General features: G+C 44.5%; 1 protein-coding gene across 1 annotated transcript in view; it reads left to right on the top strand.

Annotated features, from left to right (window-relative positions):
* The window catches only part of IRAK1 (interleukin 1 receptor associated kinase 1), a 63,224-nt gene that overhangs the window by 16,793 nt on the left and 33,563 nt on the right, over positions 1–12,868 (top strand). Inside the window, exon 2 of the mRNA XM_066580733.1 lies at positions 10,137–10,313. Within this exon, the coding sequence (XP_066436830.1) occupies positions 10,137–10,313 (177 nt within the window). The remainder of the gene's footprint in view (positions 1–10,136; positions 10,314–12,868) is intronic.

The raw sequence follows: 12,868 nt of genomic DNA, 5'->3' as shown, positions 1-12,868 counted from the left end.
GGTGTTATCCAGGGAGGGGACAAACATGCCCTCTCCAGTGGTGCCGGGACTTCTGGCCGGCTCTAACACAGGTGATGTGGTATAGAGCTCATATTGCCTCCTACTGGTGGGGAACGTCAGGGCAGGGTGCTGGCTTTTTTTTGCTCTCCTACTGACCCCCCCCCCCCCCCCCCTTGCCATCAGTCATGTGCAGTACAGGGCTGTTTGTTTTTTTTTTGTGTTTTTTTTTTAATCTGATTTTTTTTTCCCGCACCGTTGCTCGGCGATGACACTGGTATCTGCGGCCTATCCACAATGTCAATTGCAGATGAGCCACGGGTCGGACGGCTTCCATTGACTTTAGTGGAAGCGGGCTGCGTGGATCCTGCTGACAAGTAGAACATGCTGCAATTTTTAAATCTGCTCGTGGAAATTGCAGTGTTTTATTCCGCTCGTGTGAGCCGGCATGTAAATGTTCTATTTTTTTTAATGGGTGCGGAATCCGTGGATCGTCTGCGTGGGTGGATTCCGCACTCTAAACCTGGTCATGTGCTACCAGCGTTAAACTGGATTCACAGCGGCGTATTTGTGTGCAAAATTTGCATGCCCTATAGGCAAAAAAAAGAACCCACTGATTTTTTTTTTCAATGGTTTTGTTCACATGTGCGTACTTTGGTTGCGCAAAAAAATATGCAGCGTGTTCTATTTTCCTTTTTTGTTTTTTTGTTTGTTTTGGCAAGGAAAGAACATTTTGAAGTTCTGAAACTAATTGGCTGAGCGTCATTGCATATTTTTTTTATATATTTTATTTTGTGTGCACAAAGCACTGTATAAAACGCACTTGTGTGAGCAAATACACGGCACAAATATGTATATGCTCATGTGAATCCGGCCTTAACCCTTTCCATCCCACTGTCTGATGTCTGAAGACATTCTGATTGAAGGCTGTACAGCTCCGATGTCGGAAGACGTCCGGCAGGGTATTTTTACTGTAGATTACTGGCCGCTCTGTTGTCGGGACTCCAGCATGTCCCATGCCACGGTACTGGCTCTAGCCCGCAGGTGGTGCCATTGTATAATGGCAGAAAGAGAAAACCCCCTAGGAAACCCTGAATCCAAAATTGGATTGGAAAGGGTTAAAGCAGAATTGCTGTGTAGAGCTCTAGAGCTGCTCTGTCAGGTCAGTTAAACGGGTATTCCAGCCTTTTTCACCCATGACCTCTGCTCTAGATAGGTTATTACTAGATCAACAGAGATCAGAGCTGCTCTCATTGACTTGAGTGAAGCCTGTGTTTACACGTCCCGCCCTGACCGCTGATGACTTCTGTCCTGCAGCACTGACAGCGCGCCGGACGATGAGCTGCTGGACTGAGATCCCCATCAATCAACTACTGATGACCGTTCTAGAAGAAAGGTCGTCACTTTTTTAAAAAGCCGGAATGCCCCCTTTAAACTGTAAATGTCGCCAGACTTGATGTGCACTACATGTCCCAGCATCCTCTGGTTCACTCCTTGTATAAGCGAATGAGAGCGATTGAACCAGCGCTGTTTAAACGGAGCAATAAGCGAACAAGACATAAAAATCAATGCGTCCGAAAAGTGACCGATTCTTGTTCGGCCGCTCGTGTTCAGACTGAACGATTATCTGCGCTCGTTTTAAAGGATTTTATGAACGGTAATCATTCCATCTAAAAGCACCCGGACTTTCCCAGTTGGGTTTCAGCTGCCAGATGCTTTTCTTCTCTGCAGATGAGCCGCTGCCAGAGGTGTCTGTTGCTGCTTATTCGGCTTTCTCCATTCAGAACACGTACACGCAGCCATGAGCGCGGAGCGAGAGAACAGCCGAACAAGAGATCTAACACGAGTGCAGTCTCATGTACTAAACTTCCCCTGCCCAGACCTGGAACTTTACAAGGATCGTTATGTGATTTCCAGTAACCTAGTGATAACGTGCATGAATGTCACATCTGCAGCTTTCCCGGTGATTCACTGCTTGTCTCGTGGTAACGCCGTCTTCTGCTGAGTTACGAAACCATGAAACTGTTATCGGTCATGGGGAATTATGGGGGTTGCTGTAGGTTGTCCTCCAGGTCGCTGACCGGACAGCTTCAGCCGTGAAGAATAACCTGTTAGTGATGGACAATATGAATGAGCTTGGTATTGGGATGCTTGCTCTCATTCATTGTCTGTCTGATGCTTCCTTGGTGTCATGAAATCCTGGTACTGCGGTGCGTATTCCTGACTCTCCATTAACCTGCCGCCGAGGCTCGGTGTGACCTCCAGTTGGATGTACGCAATCATGTCATCGGCATACGTCATCCGTTTTTTGAATGGCAAGCGTCTACCATCTGTTTGCTCCCATGGAAGGTGAACCAGTTGCTGCTGTTCACTTGCATTAGACAGAAAATCTAACATCCTTGTGAGGCTTCCACGTAAATTTTTTAAAATTAAAAAAAAATATAATTTTTTTAAATCGGGATTTTTACTTTGTTTGCTTGTGCTTCTAGGAGCATGACTTCTTATGTAATAACTTTCTGTACAAGACTTTATTTGCCCCTCCAATTGCTTTACAATGGCTTTTGTTGTCTTAAAAGGGTTTTCCCAGAAAAAAATCTTTCCTTTAAAAATCTGGTCCCCCACCCCCAAGTGTAAAAATAATCTGGCTCATACTCGTCTTCCCACTCCCGACAGCTGTTTATGGAATGTCACAGGCTGCTGCAGCCAACCAGACAGCACACTGCTCTGTCATTAGCAGCCCATTTACGGGACATCCTAGGCTGCAGCAGCCCAGGAAGTAATATGTCGGCCAGCAGGGAGAGGGGAGTATGAGCCGGTTCATTTACACCTGATCTTAAAAGGAATTTTGTCTTGCAACACTTCTTTTAAGATAGGGGAACAATAGCTTTTCAATGGCCCAAGTCAATTATTAACCCTTTACAGCCTATAATCAAGTTGCGTTGTCGCGTACTAAGAGCTGTGTTATGAAAGAGGCGTGGCTGCGTTCAGACTTGGCGCTCTTTGACATGGTTTTGAACAGCGGAGGGAAAAAAATGCATCCGAAAGTGTTTGTTTTTTGTTTTTTTTTTTATATCTATTTGAAAATCGTGCGTTATTTTTTTATTTTTGATCTAGTTCAGAAACTCTTAAAGTGTGAATATAGTCTGTTAACCCTTTTGGTTGTCTTTAAACCTACCATAGACAGAACATAGGGCGGAGTTTACACACTCCAGGCCTGTATGTGTTATGTCATAAAGGGGTTTCACGATGACATCATAAGTTGTGGAATTGCTGTGGATTTTCACTACATCACGATGTAATGAATTATATCAGCGCCTCAAGCTGCACCAGCGATGTTGTGGCCTGCAGCGGTCACTCGTTAAAATCTATCCGTAAAGTTAGATTCACACGGACATATTTGCGCGCGCACAAAACTTACATGTGCAACATGCTAGGTACAGAATCCATCGATCCCAATGGATTGTACACATGTGCGTATTTTTCCTGCACGCTGCGGTCGCACAAAAGAGAAAATGCAGCATGCTTTTTTTTTTTTTTTTTTTTTTCCCTGCACATCAAAGTAAATAAGAAGGTGCGCAAGAAGACGTGTGGGTGCGCTGTGTAATTCCGCTGGAAAAGGAGAACATCTGGAACTCATTAGGACTAATTGGCCAATGGAGCATCGTTTGTTGTGTGCACGCCAAAAGTACCTTGTGTGTCGCTACGTTCACAAAAAAGTTGTGCTGAGGCATGCGCAATTGGAGACCTGATTTGGGTAGAATATGCAAAATTTTACACGGATTTTGTTCCCCCCCCCCCCCTTTTTTTTTGTTGTCTTTCCTCTTACCTGGGGCCGATGTGAACTTGGACATTTTGCGTGCCGCGCTGCGGAATATGATGGCGCTCCAGGAATACCAGGGAATGGATCTCTACGTGGCTCTAAGGAGTTTCTCCACAGCCTATAAAGAGGATAATAACCTCTTCCAAGTATTTTTTCTTGGCGTTGCTCTGACTATTAATAGTCTGATCTGCCACATCATGACATAATAGGGTTATTTTCACGCTAGTTGGACAGGAATGTTACCTTTTGGGATTGGCCTACAGTTTCTAGATATCTACTTCCTTATAATAATTTAACCCAAAGGCTAAATGCAAATAACTTGTAGAAGAATTATATAATTCCACAATGAATTTGCAGTCACTTCTACAGTACTGTGGGGTTGTCCCTTTTCAGGAAGCGGACAGCTCCATACATTGTACAGTGGTCTGGGTTGGTACTGCAACTTTTAGGGGTTATCTGGGGGTATAAGAAAAAAAATCTATGCTGCTCACAATGCAGTAAAAACTAAATAAAAATGCTCCGCCGCTCCCGTTTCTGCAGTGGCCGACTATCCACTGCTCTTCACTCTTGTCTGCATGCAAAAGCATGTTAGTATTTTCTCAATTGGCTATTAACAATTTTTATGCAAATAGATCGCAAAATCTTTCAGTGATTTGAAAGATTATGGCCGCCTGCAGACGGGTGGAAATTCCACGGCGGGATTTCCGCTGCTGCAAGCCTGCCTAGGATTGCGTTAACAAACGCAATCCTATGCAGACAGCCGCGCAAAATATCGCACGGCAAACAAACCGCGGCATGCTCTATTTCTGTGCGGGGCTCGCAGAGCCCCACACAGAAACGTCACTCACCCGCTGCCGACTGCGGGTGAGTATGTGCCGCTCTCTGCAGACGCTCAGGTCGGGTCCGGCGGTGAGAATCCTCGCTGCCGATCCGACCCACCCGTCTACAGGCGACCTATCTTTGCGTGTAAATGGGTCTTTATGCCTGCCTAAACTAAACGATGAACCATAAGCCAACAAATTATCGTTTGTCGTTCAGAACGATGGTATTCAGCATAAACGCTATTGGTGACTGATTTGCATGATCAGCGAGAATCTGAACAAGAATGGTCTTATAAAAGGGCCCCCTGTGATGTAATTTCAATGGCGTCCCACAAAGTTCTGCTCGTTTGTGAAAGTGGATGTAGTGCTGCACACTGTAGGCCCAAATATCAGAAAGCTCCACAGGTATCCGAACAGAACCCCGACTAGTAGTGCACACAGAGCCTTAGGCTAGATTCACATTTGTGTTTGGGTATTCTGGTTTCCGGCACCATTATGGGAAATCCCTTGACTGAGCGGATCGGTCTTGCGACGGCCCTGAGCGGATCGGTCTTGCGACGGCCCTGAGCGGATCGGTCTTGCGACGGCCCTGAGCGGATCGGTCTTGCGACGGCCCTGAGCGGATCGGTCTTGCGACGGCCCTGAGCGGATCGGTCTTGCGACGGCCCTGAGCGGATCGGTCTTGCGACGGCCCTGAGCGGATCGGTCTTGCGACGGCCCTGAGCGGATCGGTCTTGCGACGGCCCTGAGCGGATCGGTCTTGCGACGGCCCTGAGCGGATCCCATTGACTATAATGCGGTCCCTTCAATTTCTGTTCAGAAGGTTCCTAATGTAGGTGTGAACTCCGCCTCAAATTGGCCGGTATGCACTTGGATTAATGTTGGCTGAAAAGTGTATGGCTGCCTCCCAACGCTCCGGTAACTGATGGTACCTTAGCCCATTGGTACCAAAGCCTGTTTGCACCTTAACAATTAAGTAATTTTTCATTTTATTTATTTAGCATCATAATATGTGGTGTGTTTTTTTTTGTCTGTCTTTTTTAGATTTGCTTTTGTATTGCTGCATTCCAGGAGTCATAAAACTTCATTTTTTTTTTTTATTTTTTTTTTTATATTTCCATCAACAGATCTTTTGTGAGGGTTTGTTTTATGCGGTAAGAGTTCTTGTCTTCATGTATCCAGTTTTTGGGAACATAAAACATTTTGATCACTTTGAATTCCATTTTATTCTAGAAGCAAAATATGCAAATAAATCTTATTTGTATAGCGCCAACTTATTCCGCAGCGCTTTCAAGTAATTTATTTATTACGAGCACTCCTACTCGCCAATTTCTGGCATGGTTATTGAAGTGAATGTAGGTGTGAACTCGCTACATCCTGGACGTATATGCGGACCTGATGGCTGCCATGTGCTGGTAATGGAACGATCCATATTTTTCTTTATTTGCATTGTTCCAGCCAACATATTATGTAGCATTTTCTATGGATGCTGAATGTACAAAGAGGCCACTTTGCAGCACATTGGAAAGACTTTTTCTTGTGCGATTTCTCATGTTGTCGCTATTTGTTTTCCTCTAACCATCGTAAATTCTGCTGGAGGTGTAGGAATGTCGGCCATGTGGCTCTAGACAATTTGTTTGCTGTGTATTTGATTAATTTGGGAGAAATGAAGTTGGGTTTCCGCAGATCCTGGGCAGGCAGTGACTATAAAACAGCCAGTGAAGGATTAAGGCCACCACTTAGATAATCCATCTTTAGAGCAATGTCCAAAATATGTAAGAAGAAATTCATTATGATGTTGGCATGAGAGCGTTTCACATGGGTTCCTTGGGCATAATTCCTAATTAATAGAACATCTGCCTCCATAAGACAAAGCAGCTGTCCTCCCTCTGCAGCTCTAGAAGAATTCCGTCTGATAAGTTTTGCAGTATTTGTCTAGTTCAGACCTGGCTGAAAGAACAATTTGTTTTGGCAGCATAGTAACATGTGTCCTGTACTGTAGGGCTTTATATAAAGGCAAAACGCCTCCCTCTTTCCTGGGTTCTTACGATCATTTGATAAAAAAATAATAAATAACCATTAGTTAACTACCTAGTCATGGTTATTGTCCAGCTATGTCTCCGATATTCCTACTATGTCAGATATTTTTTCATCAAGCCTTATTCTAGTACCTCAATGTTGGTGAGGCTTGTGGTGTTAAAGGGTTGTCCAGTTATCAGATAACATTGCCCCTATGTCCACAGCTATGTTAAAATAACAAAGAGCGGTACTTGCCCTTCCTCTGCAGCAGGGATCCAACGCTATAGCCCTGCCGTTCCTCTCGATGTTTGTTGTGGAAGATGTCACTGGAAGTCACTTGACCTCTGCAGCATCACTACTCTTCTCCTGCGGCCAGCAATCACATCCTGGGTGCTGTGATGCCACAGGTTCAGAATGGTGACGTCCTGTGTCATCTTCTGTTAACTGCAAAACCCCTTTTAATATAAACACACATTGTGTATTTCCTTTATCTATTTTCCTCATATCCCTAGTAACTGTTCTCACCCCTGCTCTAAATTCTTCTCCCAACTTCATTACTTAGCCTAAGACCAATATCTACACTTCACCTTCTATAATGTAATTGCCCCCTCACTAGTCCCTAGTTTTAAATGCTATTCCAGCCTTTTAGTCCTCTTCTCCCTGGCACAACTGCCCCATGCCCATTAAGGTGCAGCCCATCCTTGCCATAGAGCCTATAGCTGATGGTTCTCCAAGAAGCCAACCCCTCCTGCTTACACCAGTTCTTGTGCCACTTGTTTACCTCTAATCTTCCATTTCCTTTCTGGTGTGATACAGGTAGTATTTCAGAAAATTTTATTTTTGAGTTCCTTGCCCAAAACTTAAGAATTTTAAAAAATGCAGGTCATGAGGACTATCCACCTTCCTTTAACTTATTTGTCATTGGCGCCAATGTGCACTGTGATATGTCAATACAAGACTGTACAGATCATACCCTTTAATCTTCTGATCATCCTTGATCGTAAAGAGGTATTCTGGGGGTTCTTAACTAATAACTTGGCCTATGGATAGGCCATCAGTACTTGGACAGTGATCCGTCACTGAGGGACTACCATCCTTCAGCTTGATCATTCAACCTACTGTCAGTGCAGCGAGCTGGACGTTGTCCTCAGTGGTCAATGTACTATACATTCTCATGGGATCATAGATAGCCAATTGGAAAATGAAAAATGCATTGTGATTGGTGGGGACAAGTGACTCAAGTATTTGGTTTATGGTGTATATATTAATCCCTGTCTGGTCAGCAAGTTTAAGCCTACAGCAAGATGCTAGGTCGTCAAAGCAAAGCCTCTGAGATGGTTTCTCACTTGCAGGGCCGCTCCTGATGTGATCGTATCTCGTTGGGCCTGCAGCTTGTCTTCTGGTTGCTTTCCCATCAATGCTCTTGGAAATCAGTAGCGTTGTTGAAGGTTACAATTTTTTTGGTTCAGGTTGCTCAAAGAAGTGCCTTGCAGAAGCTATGAGGGAATTTCATTAAAAGTATAGTCAACTATAACCTGTTACTTTCCAATAAAATTGTTGAGAGGAAACTCAAGGGTTGTGGTTACACTTCTTGGTGTAGTTTCTTTCTCTAAACCAGGGGTGTCCAGCCCACAGGCCACATGTGGCCCCGGATGGCTATGAATGCAGCCCGGGGGGGGGCGGGGCTGAATCTGGAGGAGGTAAGCCTGCAGGCATCATTTGGCTTGGAGCTTCCACTCAGACAGGCTTATACAGGTAGCGAGGCAGTGGACGCACTTGCAACTGTCAGGGACTCGCTCAGTCACTCTGGGTCCAGTGGGGCAGCTTGTCACGGCAATGCTCCTTCCTGTTCTGAGTCTTGACAGCTTCTCTACCGTATCAAGGTGAGGACAAAAGACTGTTGTCTCATCTTGGCCAGCTAACGCTGCGTCCCTCCCTGGTGTCAGAAACAGGCCAGTGGGTGCAAACTGCATGTGAGCCTGAACAAGTTTCTGCATTCAGGTTGGCATATAGAAGCAGGCACTGACTCCAGTGTGGAGTCCATATGGCCTGGTGGTAGGTGTTATTTGGAGGACTATGCCCTGCGTTGTTGGTGGTTGTGTGTTTAATGTGTGGCCCAAGACAATCATTCTTTTTCCAATGTGGCCCAGAGATGCCAAAATGTTGGACTTTCCCTGCTGTGGACCATGGTGTCGTCCACACTTACATAAGTTGTCTGCTTTGGAGGATCCCTTTTTGTCAGAAGATTACCCCAACAACAAACTGATAGCCCTCCAGCAATTTAATCTGTAACTTGTCTTTAAAACTGGCAGCAAGTGTTCAGTTTCCCTGCAGTGCCTCCTCAGTGGAAAAGAAGTATTACACTATGTGCATTGAAATCAGTGAGTTGTCTGTATACTGCACACAGTGGGTCATCCAGAGTGTCGGACTGTCTTGTAGCCACTCTCTGGCTAAGAGGGGTATTTCGAATATTGGACTTTAATAGGGCATTTGTCTAAACCATAGAACCCCTTTAACCCCTTGAGTGGCACGCCCGGAAATTTTCCAGGACGAGCTCCACTGATCATAGCGACATAGCCCGGAAATCTTCTGGGCTATGTATCACTATGGGAGCTGCAGAGCACAATACCACAAGCTGTGACAGTGTGCTCTGCCTGCACAGTCCCACAGAGAACAAAGCAAGGGCTTTGAAAAACCAGCAGAAGATATTGCCGATATGCCGGCAATCTCCTGTTTCTAAGTCTCCTGCTTTGTTTACAGGTTATGGTTATGGCTCTTGAGACGCAACTGCAAAATTAGTTGAAATTCAATGATTAGACCATCTTAAAAAACCTGCCCTGGTGGGCACGACAGGGTGGTAGGAAACCCGCCACTCAAGGGGTTAAGCATCTCTGTACATTCTCTGCTCCCACCTATCATTTGTCTTGTATCGTCGCTTCTTTCTCAGGAACATCTGATATGCCGGCATTGGGCTGCATGAATGATTCTGTTGTCGGGCTTCATATCAGATAAAAGCTTCTGTTGAAACGTCTTTGTCCCAAAGCTGAATAATATTAGGGTCGGCGTCTTGTGGTGTTTTTTTTTTTTTTTGGTTTTTTTTTTTTTTTTTTTTGTTTTAAACAAGATGTGAAAAAGGTCTTCCACCACCAAAAGGGGCACGGCTCCTGTCCAAGAGTTCGGTCTGATATTACAGCTCAGTCCCAGTGAAACAAATGTACAGCCTCTTTTTTTTTTTTTATTAAGGCTTCTATTGCCATATGAAAGGTCTGTCATTGACTTGAGGCATCGATCCATCTTCCAATTGCGTAAGGTTCCGTTAAATGTTACAGCCAAATATGGCTGATCTCTGGGAATGATAGCATTAACTACACCGCAACATTGGAATCCCTTGTAGTAATCCCAGATGAGCGGGATAAGGCTTTCTGTAGTGATTTGTGTGTCCGGTTCCTGTTAACACGGTTGTATTTTCTGTTTTTCAGCTTCCATGATTATTCCTGACCAGACGGTTCTGCGGGTTCTGGAGCAACAAGGACGTCGGAGGAGTCGGACAGAAGAGGTCATGTGGTACTGGATGAACAGAAATGCTCTGCTGAAGGACCTGCTGTTCATCTTACAGAAGCTCAGCTTATTTCGGGCACACAAAATTCTTGAATGCTGTGAGTTCATCTGTCTTTTTCCGTCTTCTATTCTCAAAAATAAAGTCTAAAAACACCAGATGCTCTAGAAAGATGTCCATGTCCATAGTGACCAGTCAGGTCACTGTATGTTAAACCTCTCTAGGAAGGTGAAAGATGGAATTTGGTTGGTTTGGCCAACGCAGAAACTTGTCGGAGTGTTGGAGGGCTGTTTGGTCCACAGCTATACTGTGCCTATTGACCATTTATAAAGGGGGTTCTCCGGGACTTGGGTATTGATAACCTATCCTTAAGACATAGGTCCTCAATATCGGATTGGTGAGGGTCAACTTCTGGCACTGCCACCAGTTAGCTGTTTCTATGGGCTTGCAGCGCCTGATTGAGCATTGCGGCCTCTTCACTGTAGATTGGGCATGGTGCCGTTCTTTGCATAGCAGCTGTGTCTGGTACTGCAGCTTCGTCTTATTCACTTGAATGGGACTGAGTTGCAAAGAGACAATGTTGACCAATAGATATAATTTCACAGGGCAATAAAGAGGCCATCATGATCGCCTGAGCACCGTGGCCCCTTCAAACAGCTGATCGGCAGGGGTGCAAGGACTTGCGCACCCCCCCCCCCCCCCTCCCCCACGAATCTAATATTGTGCCCTTTCCTAAGGATAGATTGTAAATATCGAAGTATGGAAAACTCCTTTTTAGGAAACTGCATCTGATGTTGCTGGGCCCACCAGTGCTACCCTAATATGTCACTATTGGGGTCTCTCCTATTAACCCTGTCAAAAGCAGATTTTATATATTTTTGTTTGTTCTCCTTACAAGAGCCATAACTTCTATTTTTCCCCTCAACATACCTGGTGTGTGTGTCACACTTAATGTACTGAAAGTTAAACAAGTAGATAAAATCAAAGGAAACACAATTTTTGCTGTTTTATCGTACAGTAAAGATGCTAAAATGAGAGTTCACTTATTTTCTCTTAAAAAAAAAAAAAAATATTTTGCTTTGTTACCACATTCTGAGACCCAGAAGTTTTGTTTACATTGATTGGGCTGTGCAAGAGCAATTTTTTTTTTTTTTTTTTTTTTTGGTGGCAAGCTGTAGTTTTTATTAGCACCATTTTTAAGTGTTTTTTTTTCCCAATGTTGTCTACTAAGCTCTGCCAGAGGGAGGCATAATAGGCTCCCACATATGGCAGCCCTGTGAGTCTTAACTAGGCTCTGGGCTGCTATGTCAAACCCATCAAAACGCAGAGGACTGATTGGCGCCGCATGAGTCCGCCCTCTGGCTGTTTAGAGGCACTGTTCGTTTTGAGTGCGGCATCTAAATTATTTAATGACCGCGATCAGCACTAACTCAGATCATGGCAGTTGCTGTCGGCAGTTAGCCACCAGGTATGGAGCAGCGGACTCTGCTCCCCAGCTCGCTGCATACACCCTTCACAGCCATACGACGTATATTGACATGAAGTAACGGGAAGTAGTTAATAGGTGGTGCCTTCCACTAACGAGGTGCAGGGTCGTGGGGAACGCTTTCCCTTGCTATGGGTTTTTATTATTTTGAGCTTTGTGTCTTAATGCGCTGGTCCCACTGCTAAAAGGAAGCCGTCCAGATAATGATGCTATATTCAGGAATTGGGGCTCGTCCACTGGCGTTGGCCGCAGTTGACAAATTCCATTTCTGTTCTGTTTTGAGGAGCAGAGAAGCCAAAATAAAAACAGATCGCAATGTTTAAGATTTCCCCGTTGATTTATATGGATTTAAAAGAATAAATACAATAAAAATTGTATATAAAAGTAATCCCCCCCCCCCCCCCCCCCCGTAAAGTTTAATTCCTTATTTCCCTTTCTCAAACAGAAAAAAATAGCGCCGTCAGCTATACGACAGAAAATGTGAATGATTACAGAAACGAGCTTTTTTAGTCATGTATTCTCTTTCAGCACAGACGTTGGTGACACAATCCAGAATGGTAAGAAGCTAGAACAGCGGTGACACATGATGGATGAGTAAAGGCTATGGTTGCTCGCTCGCCATGAGTAAAGTGCGCCAAGTCAGCATTCACCTAAACGGATGAAGCGTTCACAGCTGCAGATCTTTAGGAAAATGGGGGAAAAAAGGAAGGAAATGTATTCATAGAGTAGAAGCAAGTTAAGCAGATGCGGCATGGAAAGAGGGCTATTGCTTAGCATGTCAGCAAATTGATAGATGTATGCATCGGTCAGCTATAACATTAAAATCCTAGGCTTAAAGGGAACCTGTCAGCGGGTTCATACTGCCCAACCCGTCAGCTGCATGAGCCTAGGACGGGTATGCCTTTGCATGGTTTATTAATCCCTTAGTGATAAAGCTTTTTTGCTTTTTTCCATTTTTGTGTTTTCCTACTCCCTTTAAAAAAATCGTAGCTCCTTTATTTATCCATCGACGTCGCTGTATGAGGGCTTGTTTTTTGCGGGATGAGTTGTATTTTTCAATGGCACTATTTATTGTACCATATAGTTTACTGAAAAACTTTTAAAAAATTCTTAGCGGAGAGAAATGGAAAAAAAACGACATTCCGCCATCTTTCGGTGCGTCCTATTTC

This window comes from Eleutherodactylus coqui, chromosome 10 (genome assembly GCF_035609145.1).
Source record: "Eleutherodactylus coqui strain aEleCoq1 chromosome 10, aEleCoq1.hap1, whole genome shotgun sequence".
NCBI classification, from domain to species: domain Eukaryota; kingdom Metazoa; phylum Chordata; class Amphibia; order Anura; family Eleutherodactylidae; genus Eleutherodactylus; species Eleutherodactylus coqui.
The sequence above is the reverse complement of the archived record's forward strand: the minus strand, read 5'-3'. Positions and strand labels throughout refer to the sequence as shown.